General features: G+C 42.0%; 1 protein-coding gene across 1 annotated transcript; it reads left to right on the top strand.

Annotated features, from left to right (window-relative positions):
* Positions 1–1,959: 1,959 nt before the first annotated feature.
* LOC104835903 (synaptojanin-2-binding protein-like) lies at positions 1,960–6,759 on the top strand (the record flags this gene model as incomplete). Its single annotated transcript, XM_010574142.1, has 3 exons — positions 1,960–2,133; positions 3,671–3,766; positions 5,269–6,759. Coding segments are annotated over 3 exons (411 nt in total), but the record flags the coding sequence as incomplete, so codon positions are not given.
* Between the last annotated feature and the right edge of the window lie 7,075 nt (positions 6,760–13,834).

The following is a 13,834-nucleotide window of genomic DNA, read 5'->3' on the forward strand; positions in this document are numbered from 1 at the left end:
GGAGAATAGCAGAGAGCTCAAGGAATGACGGAAGATATTTTTAGCCAGAGTGGAAGTTTAAGTGCCAGAAAGGAAAGACACAGTGAAAAAGCCCTGTCGATACTTAAAGTGCTCTAGCATAAACTGCTGCCTCTTTTTTGTCACGAAGATCTGCTCCTATCTCATGTTGCCTCTGCTGAAAGCTGTGACTTTTGATTATTTTTACAGTCGTAGGTGAAAACTTGCAAAACGTATACTTTTTTCATATATATAGATATATATTTGGTTTTTTTTATATATGAGAGAATCAATATATTCTGAAACTCTGATTCCTTCTTTCTGGCTTTGTAATAAGTGTTGATTAAACCTTATGCTTTCTGTAGTATTGATTCCCCCTGTTCCCAGTTTATTGGATTCATGGCAAATAATTTTTAGATTAGTGGATTTTTAATTTTTTTTTTTAATTCCTATCGAAGGGTGTGTTGTTGTGCACAACTGTTCCTTCTCGGAATAGATATTAGTCTAGCTGAAATGTCAGTGTTTCTTCAATCTGCTGCTGCTTCCATTTTCATCCTCGTTTGTCTCAAGCTGCCAGGAAGGGGAGGGGAAAAAAAAAAAAAAAGGTGTGGCTAGATTGCTGTTAATATTTCTTTACTTCCCAGCTGTAGATGCACGCTTAAAATAGCATGACTCATCTTGTACATCCTTTGATCTCCTATGACTGATTTAAAATGCTGCCTCCCAGCAGGCACATGGTGGTTTTACTTTCATTTGCAACTCTCCTCCTCAAAGTTTCTATTTGCAACTTTGAGAGAAAGTAAGAAAGAGAAAATAAATCAGCCTGGCTGAACATGGGGAGAATTTGCTTTCAGCTGTTCTTGACAATAGGTTTTGGATGACTAGTTTATGGCAGAAAAAAAAAAGTTGGTTTTTTTTTTTTCTCCATTTACTTTGATTGTATATTTGATTTTTTTTTCTTTTTCCTTCACTTTTTCTTTTTTCATTGCAAGTCTCTTCTTAGAGAATCTTTTCCCATCCCTTGTCACGTATTATTATTTACAGAGAAACTTAGCTGCATGTGCAGTGGGGAATGTGCTCTCGTAACCTGTGGTTTTCCAGATTTTGAATTCAATTTGTTCTTTTGGATTTTGATGAAACAAGGAGTCTTAATCTTTAACTGCACTTTAATCCAGCAGCTGGTTCCAGCTAGGGTTCTGTAATTGAGGCTTACTTTAAAGAATAGTAGGAAATATAACAAAAATGTGGACATCGGTTCTGTTTAATGTATGTGTATTCCTTTTTGTTTTCCTTTAAATCCGAGAACTTTGTCTTTATTTCCTGTCGTGTTTTGGATTCCTGAAACAGAACAAAGTGATTACATACAATTTTAAGGAGCTGCATCTAAACTAGTCTTTCTTGGAGGCGAAGGACGCCAGTTCCAGCTCCTGAGATGTGGAAGGGGAGCCTTCTGAGCTCTAGGTGCTCTGCAGCCGGTAGCACAGCTTCTCTTGCCTTTTTCTTCATCTGTAGACAGGGTCTAATGCTCCTTACATTTCCTAACTCTGTTTCCCAGCTCATGAAATGCTTGTCAGGCATGATTTGTTGCTCAAAGGTAATGATGTTACTATAGCCTCCTGTGAAATGCAGAATGCTTTCCTTTTTTCATGCTGTGCTGAAGAGGCATATTCCTGCTGAGGGCTGAATCAGCATCTCAGAACGATGGTATGTGCTTCAGTATTCCCCAACACCCACCTGAAAACGGCTTGTGGATGCTTTATGGAATGGAGCATCTGGGCCTTCAGACATTCAGGGTCTCTCCTCTGCTTTCAAGATCAATTTCATGAGAATAACCTTTCTAGACAGTGATAGTTGGAAAGGATGATGCATATTTGTGTGCTGTGAGTTTTAGTATGGTGGAGAAAACAGGACAGCGTGGGAGGGTACAGTCCCCAACAATAGCAAGAATGTCCGAAGCTTTGAGGTTTTTCTCATCAGCTTTCTCTTTGGCTTACCTTAGGGCTGGGCTTCAACATTGTTGGTGGGACAGATCAGCAGTACATTTGCAATGACAGCAGCATCTATGTCAGCCGGATCAAAAAGGATGGGGCAGCTTACCTTGACGGCCGATTACAAGAAGGAGATAAAATTTTAGCGGTAAGCCCTTTTCTTCTGTTGCCCCATGTGTTCTTGAAATGCTGTGATCAGTGATGTGATATGAGATGCAGGTTTGCCATCGCAGTGCACAGAGAGGAAGGATGTGATGAATGCAATTAGATGATGCTGAGCAGACTCCATGCGGGAACTATCCTGGGGGTCTGGGGAAGGCTTTGAGCACTAGGGAGAAGAGTGCCTCTACACACAGGCCTGTCTCTTCTGCCTTCTTGATTTGTCTCAGAAGCGCTCCTTGGTGCTGCGTTCGTATTTCCTGTGACTTGCCTCCCTAAGGTTTTAGAATCCATCAGACCTTCTCTTGCTCACAATGGATTGTCATTTACACGCATGTAAATAAAGGTCTTCCACCTCTAAGTTTCCATTTTTTGACATTTTGACATTTGTCCATGATTACTGATCCTTTTGCTCAGGGAGATTTTTAGGCCATAAAACTTCTAGGCCATAAAACTCTCCATTTCAGCTCATCAGGAATAGTACAGGCTGCTTCTCCTTTTAGAACAATGTTTTAAAGTGACTGAGGTTCAGTCCTGCTGGTTCTTCAGACAGTTGGCAATCATACAAGACAATATGCTTTACAAAGTGATGAGTGAAGAAGTAGCCTCTCCTAGTGTGATACATGATCTTTTAACACGCCTTAATTTTATTTTATACTTGCTTATTATGTTTCACATTTAATCTTTTTAGCCTCTGTAGAGTACCTTGCACTAGCTGGAGCCTATTATTGATCCAGAAAATGATACCAAGCTAAATGGAGAATATTATTCTATCTTTTCTTGACAGTTTAACATTTACGTACTTGTGTTTGGGGAGTCTAAATATCAAGAGAAGGGAGGCACTGGATATGATCTCAGGGGATACAATTAGGGGTAATGGGGATGAAAAAGAAAAATTAGGATAAATATCATCAGTTAGTGAATGAAATCAAGTAGGTTATAAAACCTTCTGCCATGAGATATTATTTTAAATTAAGAAAAATCCTAACGCTTTCAAGTGGATGCCAGTAGGTGTGTAAGTCTTTTTTTGTTTTGCTTTTTTTTACATCAGTATGCTTTTAAGTGTGTGTTTACAACACTCTTTCAAACAGAAAGGTTTCAAAGGTAGACCAGTAGAGGGAACAATGTGGGAAAGAGACTCATAATAGTAATTTTGCTGTTTCTGCTCTTTTATTTCCATTAGCTGTCAGAATTGCACCTTTGATTTGTTTCCAGTAAAGCAACAACATAAGAAGCTGCTATTGACACAACTGTCATCTTATATTCTGATTTTGCTTCTAGGTAGTTTTTTTTACTACCTCTGTGTTTTGGCTTGGAGTTTCTCATGTTATCTCTCAACGTATAAAAATACATCTATAATACGAATGGATGAATATGGATCTTGCTGATTATAGTATCATGCCCCAAATGCAGAATTTTGTGAAGTAGGAAGATTTTTATCTCCTATCCTTCCTACGTTAGCCTGCTGAAGGGCAAATAGCAAATTTTTGATGATGCAACTGGTTCTCCTTTTCCTTTTTTGCCAGGTCAATGGCAGAGACTTGAAGGATTTGCGGCACAAGGATGCTGTGGAACTGTTCAGGAATGCAGGCTATGACGTGTCTCTGAAAATTCAGCGTAGGGTATGTTTTACCTGTTTCTTAGGCTTATTTCTGGCTCAGTGTAGACTGGTTTCTATGATTGATAGCTCTGTATTTCATGAGGCAGAAAAATACCATGTCCAGGTGCTCCATGTGGATTATGCGTATAAAAATTTTGATTGAACTACGGCTTTCTCTAGTTGACCACAGCTGTAATCATCTGTGCATTGCTTGTTTGTAACAGTATCAGTGAAGAGGTGAGTTTGGAGAAGTCCCCAGGTTTTTGTTTTGCTGGAGTAAGGTTTTCTCACAGATCTCCTTTCTCAGAGGCAAAGGTTTGTCTGTGAAGACAGAATCTCAGCCTCTCCAGTTTTGTTTCAGAGGACAAAACCTTACTGGAGACAAAACCGCCCTGTTGTTTTAGAGGTCATCATTCATGTTAGTGTTGAGATGTATGTGCAGCCCACCACTACAAGAAGGGCGTTGAGGTGCTGGAGCGTGTCTAAAGAAGGGCAATAAAGCTGGTGAAGGGTCTAGAGAACAACTCCTATGAGGAACAGCTGAGGGAACTGGGGTTGTTTAGTCTGCAGAAAAGGAAGCTCAGGGGAGACCTTCTAGCTCTCTACAACTACCTGAAAGGAGGCTGTAGCAAGGTGGGTGTCAGTCTCTTCTCCCAAGTAACAAGTGACAGGACGAGAGGAAATGGCCTTGAGTTGTGCTGGGGGAGGTTTAGATTGGAGATCAGGAAAAATTTCTTCACTGAAAGGGTTGTCAAGCATTGGAACAGGCTGCCCAGGGAAGTGGTGGAGTCACCGTCCCTGGAGGTATTTAAAAGATGTGTAGACGTGGCGCTTAGGGACATGGTTTAGTGGTGGACTTGGCAGTGTTAGGTTTATGGTTGGACTCAATGATCTTAAAGGTCTTTTCCAACCTCAATGATTCTATGAAATGTGGGCTGCTATAGTTTAAATATATTGGCACCATTTTGGATATAGAAAGAGAGGAATCCTTAATCCACTGGTGTGATTTGACCACTCCTGGCTACTATTGAAGTTGTCAAAAGAAATACTGATCAGCCTGAAGCATGCTGGTGGGTAGAGGTGGGCTAAGGCCCCTTTCCTACTCCCTTAGTAAAGGAGCAAATCTTCTGGATCAGTATACAGGGCAGGTAAGAAAACCAGAGAGAATTAGTGATGCCCTTTTCCTGGTAAAGACACCAGCAGATGGTGTGGTGGGAAGTGCATCAAGGAATGACTGGATATGTGTGTGTGTCATTGCTTCTGCTGTATGAGACATACCCTGCCTCCAGCTGTTCAAGTCCTAGTTTACAAAGTGGCAGAGAAACATGAGCGTGCCTGGTAGTGACTGGGTACCCTGCAGTAAAGCTCAGTCCATCCAAAGCTGTCCTACCCTCCTGTGTGTGGAGTGTACAGGTACCCGGGGAAACCATCTTGCACATCCTTACAGAACCACCTGGTCCTAACGCAGAACTGGGGGCTCTCCTGCGATGTGCTCTGACACAAATACTTTTTTTTTCCTTGTAGTTGCAGCCACAAAATGGCCCTGTGGGTCACCAAGGTGATGGAGAATCAGGTGGGCTTCCTCTAGCAGCCATTCTTGTGCCAGGCCTGGCGCTTGCTGCAGCAGCAGTCTGGATCTTGCTGAGGTATCGACAACGGATGTGAAGAGTTCACGTTTTGGATATCACTGCGTATTTTACACAGCTATGATGTAATTTAAAGATAGAGAATCAACGATCTTATCACAGACTGATGTCAAAAAGGATCATTGCCTATCATAAAGCTGCTGCTGATGTTCTTTATATATTGATTTTGTTGTAGGGTGAATGGAAGCAAAGAGGAAAAAGGCAAGGGAGATGACTGTGTTCATGTATAGAGTGGGATAGCTGTTTTTTTGACTAATCTGAGGAGGTTTTGCCATCAGCCCTATTTTGCACCATGAACTTTCAAACATACTTATGTAATCCGTGTTTTAAGATGTGACTTTTGGTTAAAGGGAGTAGGGGTTGGGGTGGTTTTAAATCAAAAACATTTACTAGAGGCTTTGCCTTGTTTCCACTGAATTTTTCTTGAAACCAATGATCCCTGTCTGAACCATGAATAAAGAGGAGCAATGTGGAGGGTATATTATTTTTTCTGTTGAATTTTTGTTGGTTGTTGCTAAATAAATGCCTTAAGAAAAATGTATAAAATCTAATCTGTGGTTTCACAGGTAAAATCATCAGTGTAGCTGCTGATTTAACAGTAATATGCAGTGTTGGTGAGGTATTCTACCAGTTCTGGAAAGACAGAAGATAGCCTGCTGCTAGAAAAAGACTTTGATTGTCAGAATGACTGTTCATTCTTGGGTCAGAGTTGTATGAGAAAGCTTTCCACAAAATGTTAGCATACCGGAGAGAGGCAGGCAGACAATCGAATCACAAGCATAAGCAGTGGCAAGAGATTTGGGCATGCTGAAGCTACAGAAGAGTCTTTAAATTAGTAATGAAGCAATAGTCCCTCCATCCGTCAAGTGGGTTGAAGTCTGCATCTCTCAGGTTAAAGGTCTGTTTTGGGGGTTGTTTTTTTGCATGGGGAATACTTTAGATGAAGTTCTCTGTAGCAGCTAACTTGCCGCCTGCAGTCAGAAAATCTTACAATGATTGAAAGGGACAAGTTGAGAGCAGGCTGGGATCATCCTGGCTATTGCTTGTTTGTGAAGACTGATGAGATGTTCAGGAGACAGACTGGCAGGTGTAAGCCAGGGTAAGGCTTAGCAAGTAAAACCAAAGGGAGAGACCCTTGCTCTGGAAAGCGTGTTGCTGAATTTACCTGCAGGGTCTCATCTTGCTGTGATTTGAATGGTTTTAAATGCCCCAGCTGACATGAGCTCTGTGGGATAAGACCTGTTTCTCTTGTCTCCAAGAAATCAATGTGTTTTGTTGTTTTTGCGAAAGAAAAGCAAAATGCATGGTCTTGTCTGTATGATGCCAAAAAAAAAAAAAATCACATATGCAATATATGTATTCAGACAAAGAAAAACTGGTGTCTCGGTGCTTTACTTATCTCTATTTTTTATTATTCTAGCAGGATATTGCTGATAGGTTTGAAATTGTTGTGTGTTTGCTCAGGGCTGCGTTCCTGCCGTCTGCTGGAGATAGAAATGGTATGCTGTTATACACGACATTCCTAAATCACCACGGAGTTTCAGAGCACTTAGACCACATGAAATCTTGCTTTGGCCTATAAACTGCTCTAGTGTCAAGGGAAGAGGAAACAGGAGGAATTTTGCTCAATGTTTTTAGGGGACTTTGGGAACAGACTTGAGGTTTGGTGAACATATATTGGTGGTGGATGGCCTGGGCCAACGCATACTGTGACTTGCCTTGGCCTGCAAACCATTTATGCCTGATAGCAGAAGGGCTGCTGTTCAGACAGATCTTTGCAGATGCAGCATGAACCAGCTTGCTTGTCTGTGACCTGCTCTGAATATTTGGCTGTGGTGTCCACGTGGAGCACACAAGTGTGTTAAGATGGATGATTAGAAGTTGGTGCTGTTGTATCACAGCCATCAGAATAAAGATGCAGACAGTAAGACAAAGGTCTGTCTGGGACAAACCTCTTGATAGCCCTTGCCTGAGTCCAGTTTCTGGACTCCCAGGGGGAATATGTGGGACAGGCTAGGAGGATGAGGATTTGCAGAAAGGAGTAGTTAGTTTTACTCATTTCCCATTGAAGTAAGCCGTGAAAGCAAAGCCTTTGGGGTTTTGGGGGGTTTGTTTGTTTTTTACCTTTCAGATTTGGGATTTTGATACTGTTCAGACATGATTGCCATCTGTGTTGTGGGCAGTTTATTACGGGGGGAGGGTTATATCCAATGCCCAGATAACTGATGTGGCTTACTGAGCAAGAAAAGGCCCTTCTGGTGCATAGTGTTCCTTTGGATTTCTTTTCACAATTACTGAATAATTTTAATACCACAGCATTAACTCAGTGGCTTTTCTAGAAGTCTGAACAGTAGTTTTTACTCAGAATTTAAACCATCCAGTCTAAGCCTCAGGAACACCTTTCTGTGTCTGCCACCATCAAACCAGTGCCTGAGGAGTACCAAACAATCCCTTTTCCAATCCCCAGCCACCTCTTGTCCCATTTATTGACAAAATCCTTGTGGAAAATACATCTCAACCCCAAACTCTCCTGTGAGCTGTGGCTCATATTACTTTCAGCAGCTGGGCTGTCTTACCTAAACTTTCTGTGTTTTCCAAAGTGTTTTCCACCATGTGGTTTCTGTAGCATTGAGTTTCATCTTTACACTGAATGCTGTATACTCATTTTCTGTCATTGCAGAAGAAATGAATTAAAAAAAAAAATCTAATGAGGACAGCTTGTAAATGCAAGCAATCAGAAAAAGTTTTAGCTTTTGTTACAACTTAAATCTCTGGGTTTTGAAAAGAAGGTAAGTTGAAATCTTGAAGGCAAACATAAAAAGCATCCTAACTAATTTATACGTTTGGTTTTTTTAAGAACTCGTTTACCATTAATACTGAGGGCAGCTGAAACTCTTAAATCCCCGTGTTTCTCTCCCATTCTCATCTGTTCCCTCAACCTTATTGTGAACTTACTGACCTGCTGAAGCCTGGATTTTCATACCCATAGTTTAAAGACAAATCTGTCTAGTTTGACTTCCTGTATATTCTAGGCATTTGTGTCTCACAGAGTCTCCTGAATTGTACGTGCTAATAATACGTATTTGGTTTTGGCATAACAGTGAGAAAGAGCAGCCAGACTTGATCTGAAGATAGGAAGATGCACTACTTCTGGCACTTTTTAATTAAAACAAACTAGAAAGGAGTGTGTGGGAGGGAAAGGTGCCTTACTTTCAGTTTGCCTTTAGGTTCCAACAACTGGTTTGTTAGGTTGTTTGTGCTAGATTAGAGAGGCCTCTAATAATGGATAGTCCCTCCCTGTGAGGGGATTTGTATGTTGTAATTGCCTTACCTCTCACATTATTTTTAAGAAATGAAGCCAACTGAGCCCTTCAAGATTCTCAGTGTAAGATACTTTCTCTCTTGGAGTAGTTTCTGTGGCTTTCTGCAGCCTTTCTTGTGTTTCTGTATTGCTTTGTAAAATCTAGACACCCCAACCACGTGTGGAGTCTCACTACTGAGCATGGCAGTGCCATATACTAGGAATTTTCCGTATTGTTTTTATCCGCAAACGCTTAAATTTCTTCTGGTGAAGGTGCAGACATGTGGAAAGCAAATTTAAGCCAACTCCTAAGAGCTAGCTTTTCTTAAATAACTTTTACAAATCTCTTAGAAGTGGTATACAGCTTTCTCCTTCATTTGCTTTCTCAAGTGCCCTAAGGAATCTGTAAACCACAGAATAAACACCATTGCCACATGAGAGGTAAATTCTCTTAATTCCAGTTTGTAGATCAAAAGAGCAATCCCTTTTGGTCGTTGTGTGACACTAGAAATGAGTGTTCGGTGCCTGTATATTCCGATTTCTAAATCTGTGTCCGTACCCGATGTGACCTGCATGGTGTGGGTGAAGGTGTCTGACTTTGCGTTTTGCTGAACGACTGCATCTCCTATTTGTATTGGCTGTGTGCACTGACAGGCCCAGATGACTCTCTGCCTTGTCTGCTGTATTATTTACCAGTCCACTATCTTTAGCAATACTGGTTTTGTCTTCTGCGAGATCATTGGTGAAAACAGAATGGAGTTTGGTACAGAGGCAGCTTCCCCCCGTGGTTAGGATTTTTCAGTAACTGTTGGTATCTCCTGATTATTGGATTCTTTGTTTAACGGGTGCATTTTGATAGTGTATAGCATTGGTTTTGTTTTTTTTTTTTGTTAAATACACGTACCAGCATGTTGCGTAGTACTAAGTAGATCACATCTGAGTGGTCAGTAAACTTAATCTGTTCTCTTGCTGGCAGAAGCTGATACAGGGGTAATAATCAGGTCAGGTGAGCTTTATGAGCCAGTCTTCCTGCCATCCTCTTCCCGAATTTATTGATGTGGCGTTTACCTATGAAGTCATTTTCCTCTACTTGGGTTGAAGGAAAGAGCAGATAACTTACTAATGTGAGAGTGTCCCAGGGGCTGGGGGCCCAAGGGAAGGGTTATGTGGAGAAGTGCGAAGGAGGGCTTTGACTATACCCTTGTCCTCAGGGTGTTCCTCATGACTAGCTGTAGGCAGACTTGTGCTGCATCCACACTGCTGTGCTTGGTACGTGTCCTCCCTGGAGCTCTGCTCTGTCTCTCCCCACGTGCAGCTGAGTGGGGACTCCAGGCCTTGAAGAAGGATCCGTGTATGATGAGAACGTACGCTGGTTTAAATGAAGAGCAATGTTGTGCAGACTCAAACGGCTTTCCTTGTCTAATTTGAAAGCTTTTGTCCTTGCTGCTGCAGCTGTAACTGGTGGCAGGCAAACTTCACTGTGGAGTGAGCTGTATATCTCCTACCTGGCTGTCAAAACCAACTTCCTAGGCTGGCACTCTTAGTAAAGAAGAGTAACTGTGCTAAGTATGCAGGGTAATTATTCAAAGTGGCATGTGAACGATTGGAGATAATTTACCAAGCTTTCATGCTTGTGTTTATGTCCAAGTCTTCCTGCCATGTTTCCCCTTGGTAAAGTTCTCTTCCCTCTCATCCCTTTTCACCACCTGTCGGCAGCCTAGCATTTGTGCCTGGCTTGCATTTTTTACCGTGACACAAACGCAATTGTCATAGAAAAATTGCTGCTTGTGCTCTGTGTCAGCAGGTACTGATATCCATTAATTCAACTGTGTCCCCTTAGTTGCTCTGAACTAGCTGTCGGACTTGGTGTTAATTATTCTTTTCCTTTTCCCTCTGGAAAAGAACGTTGGCACTTAGTTCTGTGACTGCCCTCGTTCTGGCTGGTTTGTCAGGTGTTGGAGGACAGATCACGAGAACACCAAGCACGAGCGTGTTCTCCTCTGAGGTAGTGGAGGCTGTGCAGTTGGAGCAGTAAGAGGCTCTGATCAGCTCTGAACTGAGCCCAGAGAAGCCTTAGGAGCTTCACTCTGTGATGATGTGGACACTAGAAGCTCTTGCTGAGTATCAATATTTTAAGCAGGATGGTCCAGTCTCTACAGCACTAAGGGCTGGATTCCAGTTTTGGCAATGCCTCTGAAGACCTTTGTTGATGTCGTGAGAACTCCCAGCTCCAGGCCTGCCCTTTTTGCCCTTAACGATGTGTCTGTCTCACCTTTCCAAGTTCCTGACCGTGGTGGTCCTGGGAGGAAAGATGTTTCCAGTTGTTAGAGTGTGGCAGTCTACGTTAGACCTGTACCCCATCTCCTGCAGTGGGTTGGATGGGCAGGTTAGGCAGATCTCGGGGCTCACCAGCTAGATGACTATGTATCCACTAATTGGGAAAGTGCAGCAGAAGTACAATTTATGCTAAGCATGTCGTTCTTCTGCTGGGACAGAGTATTTCCAGAGAAGGAAGACAGACAGTTTAGCAAAGGCAAGCAGAGTTTTGGAAAGACAGTTGTACTTGTGCTTGAGAGCAGGGTTGTCTATATATCCATGGCTAACAACATGTCTGGGAAAAGTTTTGGGGGGAGAGTTAGAGTAGATGAGAAAAGAAGGGCTGAAGAACACCTCTTTGTTCTTGTTCATAGTGAGTGTGTGAGGGAAGTGTGCTTCTAAGAAGGAAATGAGATTCAAAAGAAATAAAGGCTGAACCTGATTCAGTATGCTTGCATGGGGCAGGGGAGTGGGAAGTCGGGGAACACAGCTGGGGCCGGCTGATTTAAACACAGTGTTTTCTGGAATGGAGAAGTAGCAGTATAAGGTGTAAGCCATGCTGGTTTTTCCATCTTTGACACAGCCACCTGCTTCAGCTACTTTAGTCTAACTAGTAATAAGCACTTGATGAAGCATTAGAACTACTCTGGATGTTAATAACATTCATGCAAATAGACAAGAAGCTCTGTTTCCCTGAATCACTTCAAATTTTGAGTTCATAGATAGTTTTCAAGGTAGATTGCTGGCATTGATTGAAGGACGTCAAGCTGTTAAATAGGAAGTAGTCTGTGTTAGATGGTTCTGTGGTTATTTAACATTCATTAGTGCAGGAACATGCTTGGGTTCTTAAAGGTGTTTTTTTTTTTAAATCTAGAATGACTGAGATACTAGCAATCTGGTGTTAAAAGTTGTTAGCATGGGGATTCCCACGTGGAACTGGAGACTGCATGAAAGAAATTACTTGCTTAACTGGTGAAATACTTGCTGTCTCACTTAAGTACATAGGCTGTATGGGAGTCCAAACGCAACACATGAAATAATGGGGTCACAGTTACCCCAAATGATCTTTTGCATTCATTGCTCATCAGCATGTTTTAGTAAACTTCTAAATCACTGAACCAATAAAACATGGAAGGAAAGGAGATAAAAGAATTATAATATTTAGGGCTTCTTTCACTTCCTTCTTTCTAAATATAGCAAGTATAGTACAAAGTTTGGGAATATAGTTCAGAAATTTAATTTTGAAAGGTGAGTAGTAATCCATGATTATGTATATTATTTTTTTCTTTCATTGTGTAAATAATGCTCTTCAGAAGGGTTTCTAGTGAATTTAGAGAAGACTTTATGCAGCTCTGCTTATGCTCCTCCACAGACTGTTGTCAGCTGATGCACAAAAATGCATGCTGGTCACACACTCTAATGGCAAAGATAATACCTTTGGCTGTAAAGTGCTTTTATACAAGGGAAGTATTCAGGTATTCTTGGCTTTGCCATGCTGGTGTTGCATGGGAAGGGAGCAGAAATCAGGTAGGAAGTCAGGGCAGAAAAGGCAGAGAGGTCTTGCAGGAGCAGGGTAGGTATCAGCGGGACATATGGTAGAGATGCGGTCTGCTCGGCGTAGCAGTCCTCCTCTACACTGCGAGCTTCCCTGCAGAAACCAAGCTCCTTGGCCCCTTCAACCAAGTCCCTGCAGCAGTGTGGGGCTTCTGAGTCCCAGCTGAGCTGTCACACGCCACGTGGCTGAATTGCAGCAAGAGTGCCGCAAAAAGCCGGTTTGTCTGCCAGCCCAGCACTTGAAGATCACAGTTCTACAAAGAAATTTCAGTCTTGAGTCCTTTTTCTTAAATTGCTTGAATCTTTTCCTTAGCAGTGGTACCAGCTTTGCCAGTTAACTATAAACCACCGAGGAAGTGTTGTGTATAGACATTGTCAAGGAATCTGATCAAACTTAACTTTCTTCTAATGGTAATTAAAAGGGAGTGTTTGAATCTGTACAGAAATTGTCCAGTGCAGTGGTTTATGGGCTCCGCTGCATTTCGCTCAGATGTTGAAACAGGACTTCAGATGTTTTTGTGTGAACAATTAGACGTGCTGGGATGAGGAGGAAAAAGCCTGCCCCATTCTGTATTCAAGTTCTCCCTGTCTGGCAAGCTTTAATTAATCTTTCCTTGAACTGCTGGTATGTCCCATTTTGGCTACTGAATTTGTTTGTAGTGTATAAATACTTATAAAAATCCTAAATGGAGGATGTAAGAGCACTGATCAGCTGAATGAGAACACGTGGTTCTGAAGCTGTGGTATGAAGCTGGAAAATAAACCCAAACACAATCCAGCACGCGGACTTCTGTGGTTGTGGTTAAAAAAAAAAAGCATAGTCAAAGTGCTGCTCCAGGGAAACCACTTTACTCTGCTACTGCCGTCTCTAAGCGCTATTTTAAATGCTAACGTCAGAACATGTATGCTGTTGTTCAGGGTGAACACTGCAGTATGGAGATGTGGGCTGGATGTGAAAGGCACTGATTATAAAAGATTGGCTGGAGAGGGATGAAGGTTTGGGTAACCCCGAGGACTCAACTGTTGTTGCTGAAGGACGAGGTTTGGGCCACCTTGTGCCACGGTTTGTGTGTGCCTCAGTCAGTGTCGTGTCGGTATCTGTGCTGATTCTTTGAGAAGCAGGCCCTATTTTCCCAAAATGCAGGCTTATTTTTGCATAAAGCCGACATGCCCTTGATTTTAAAGTGGTTCAAGTTAAAGGGATTTCCTCTCAATGGCTTCCCCTGACTGAAATAGGTTCTCATGGTCGTGATATTTAACATTTTAGAGGTGA

Source organism: Haliaeetus leucocephalus, unplaced genomic scaffold (assembly GCF_000737465.1).
Source record: "Haliaeetus leucocephalus isolate CR32 unplaced genomic scaffold, Haliaeetus_leucocephalus-4.0 Scaffold417, whole genome shotgun sequence".
Classification (NCBI taxonomy): Eukaryota; Metazoa; Chordata; class Aves; order Accipitriformes; family Accipitridae; genus Haliaeetus; species Haliaeetus leucocephalus.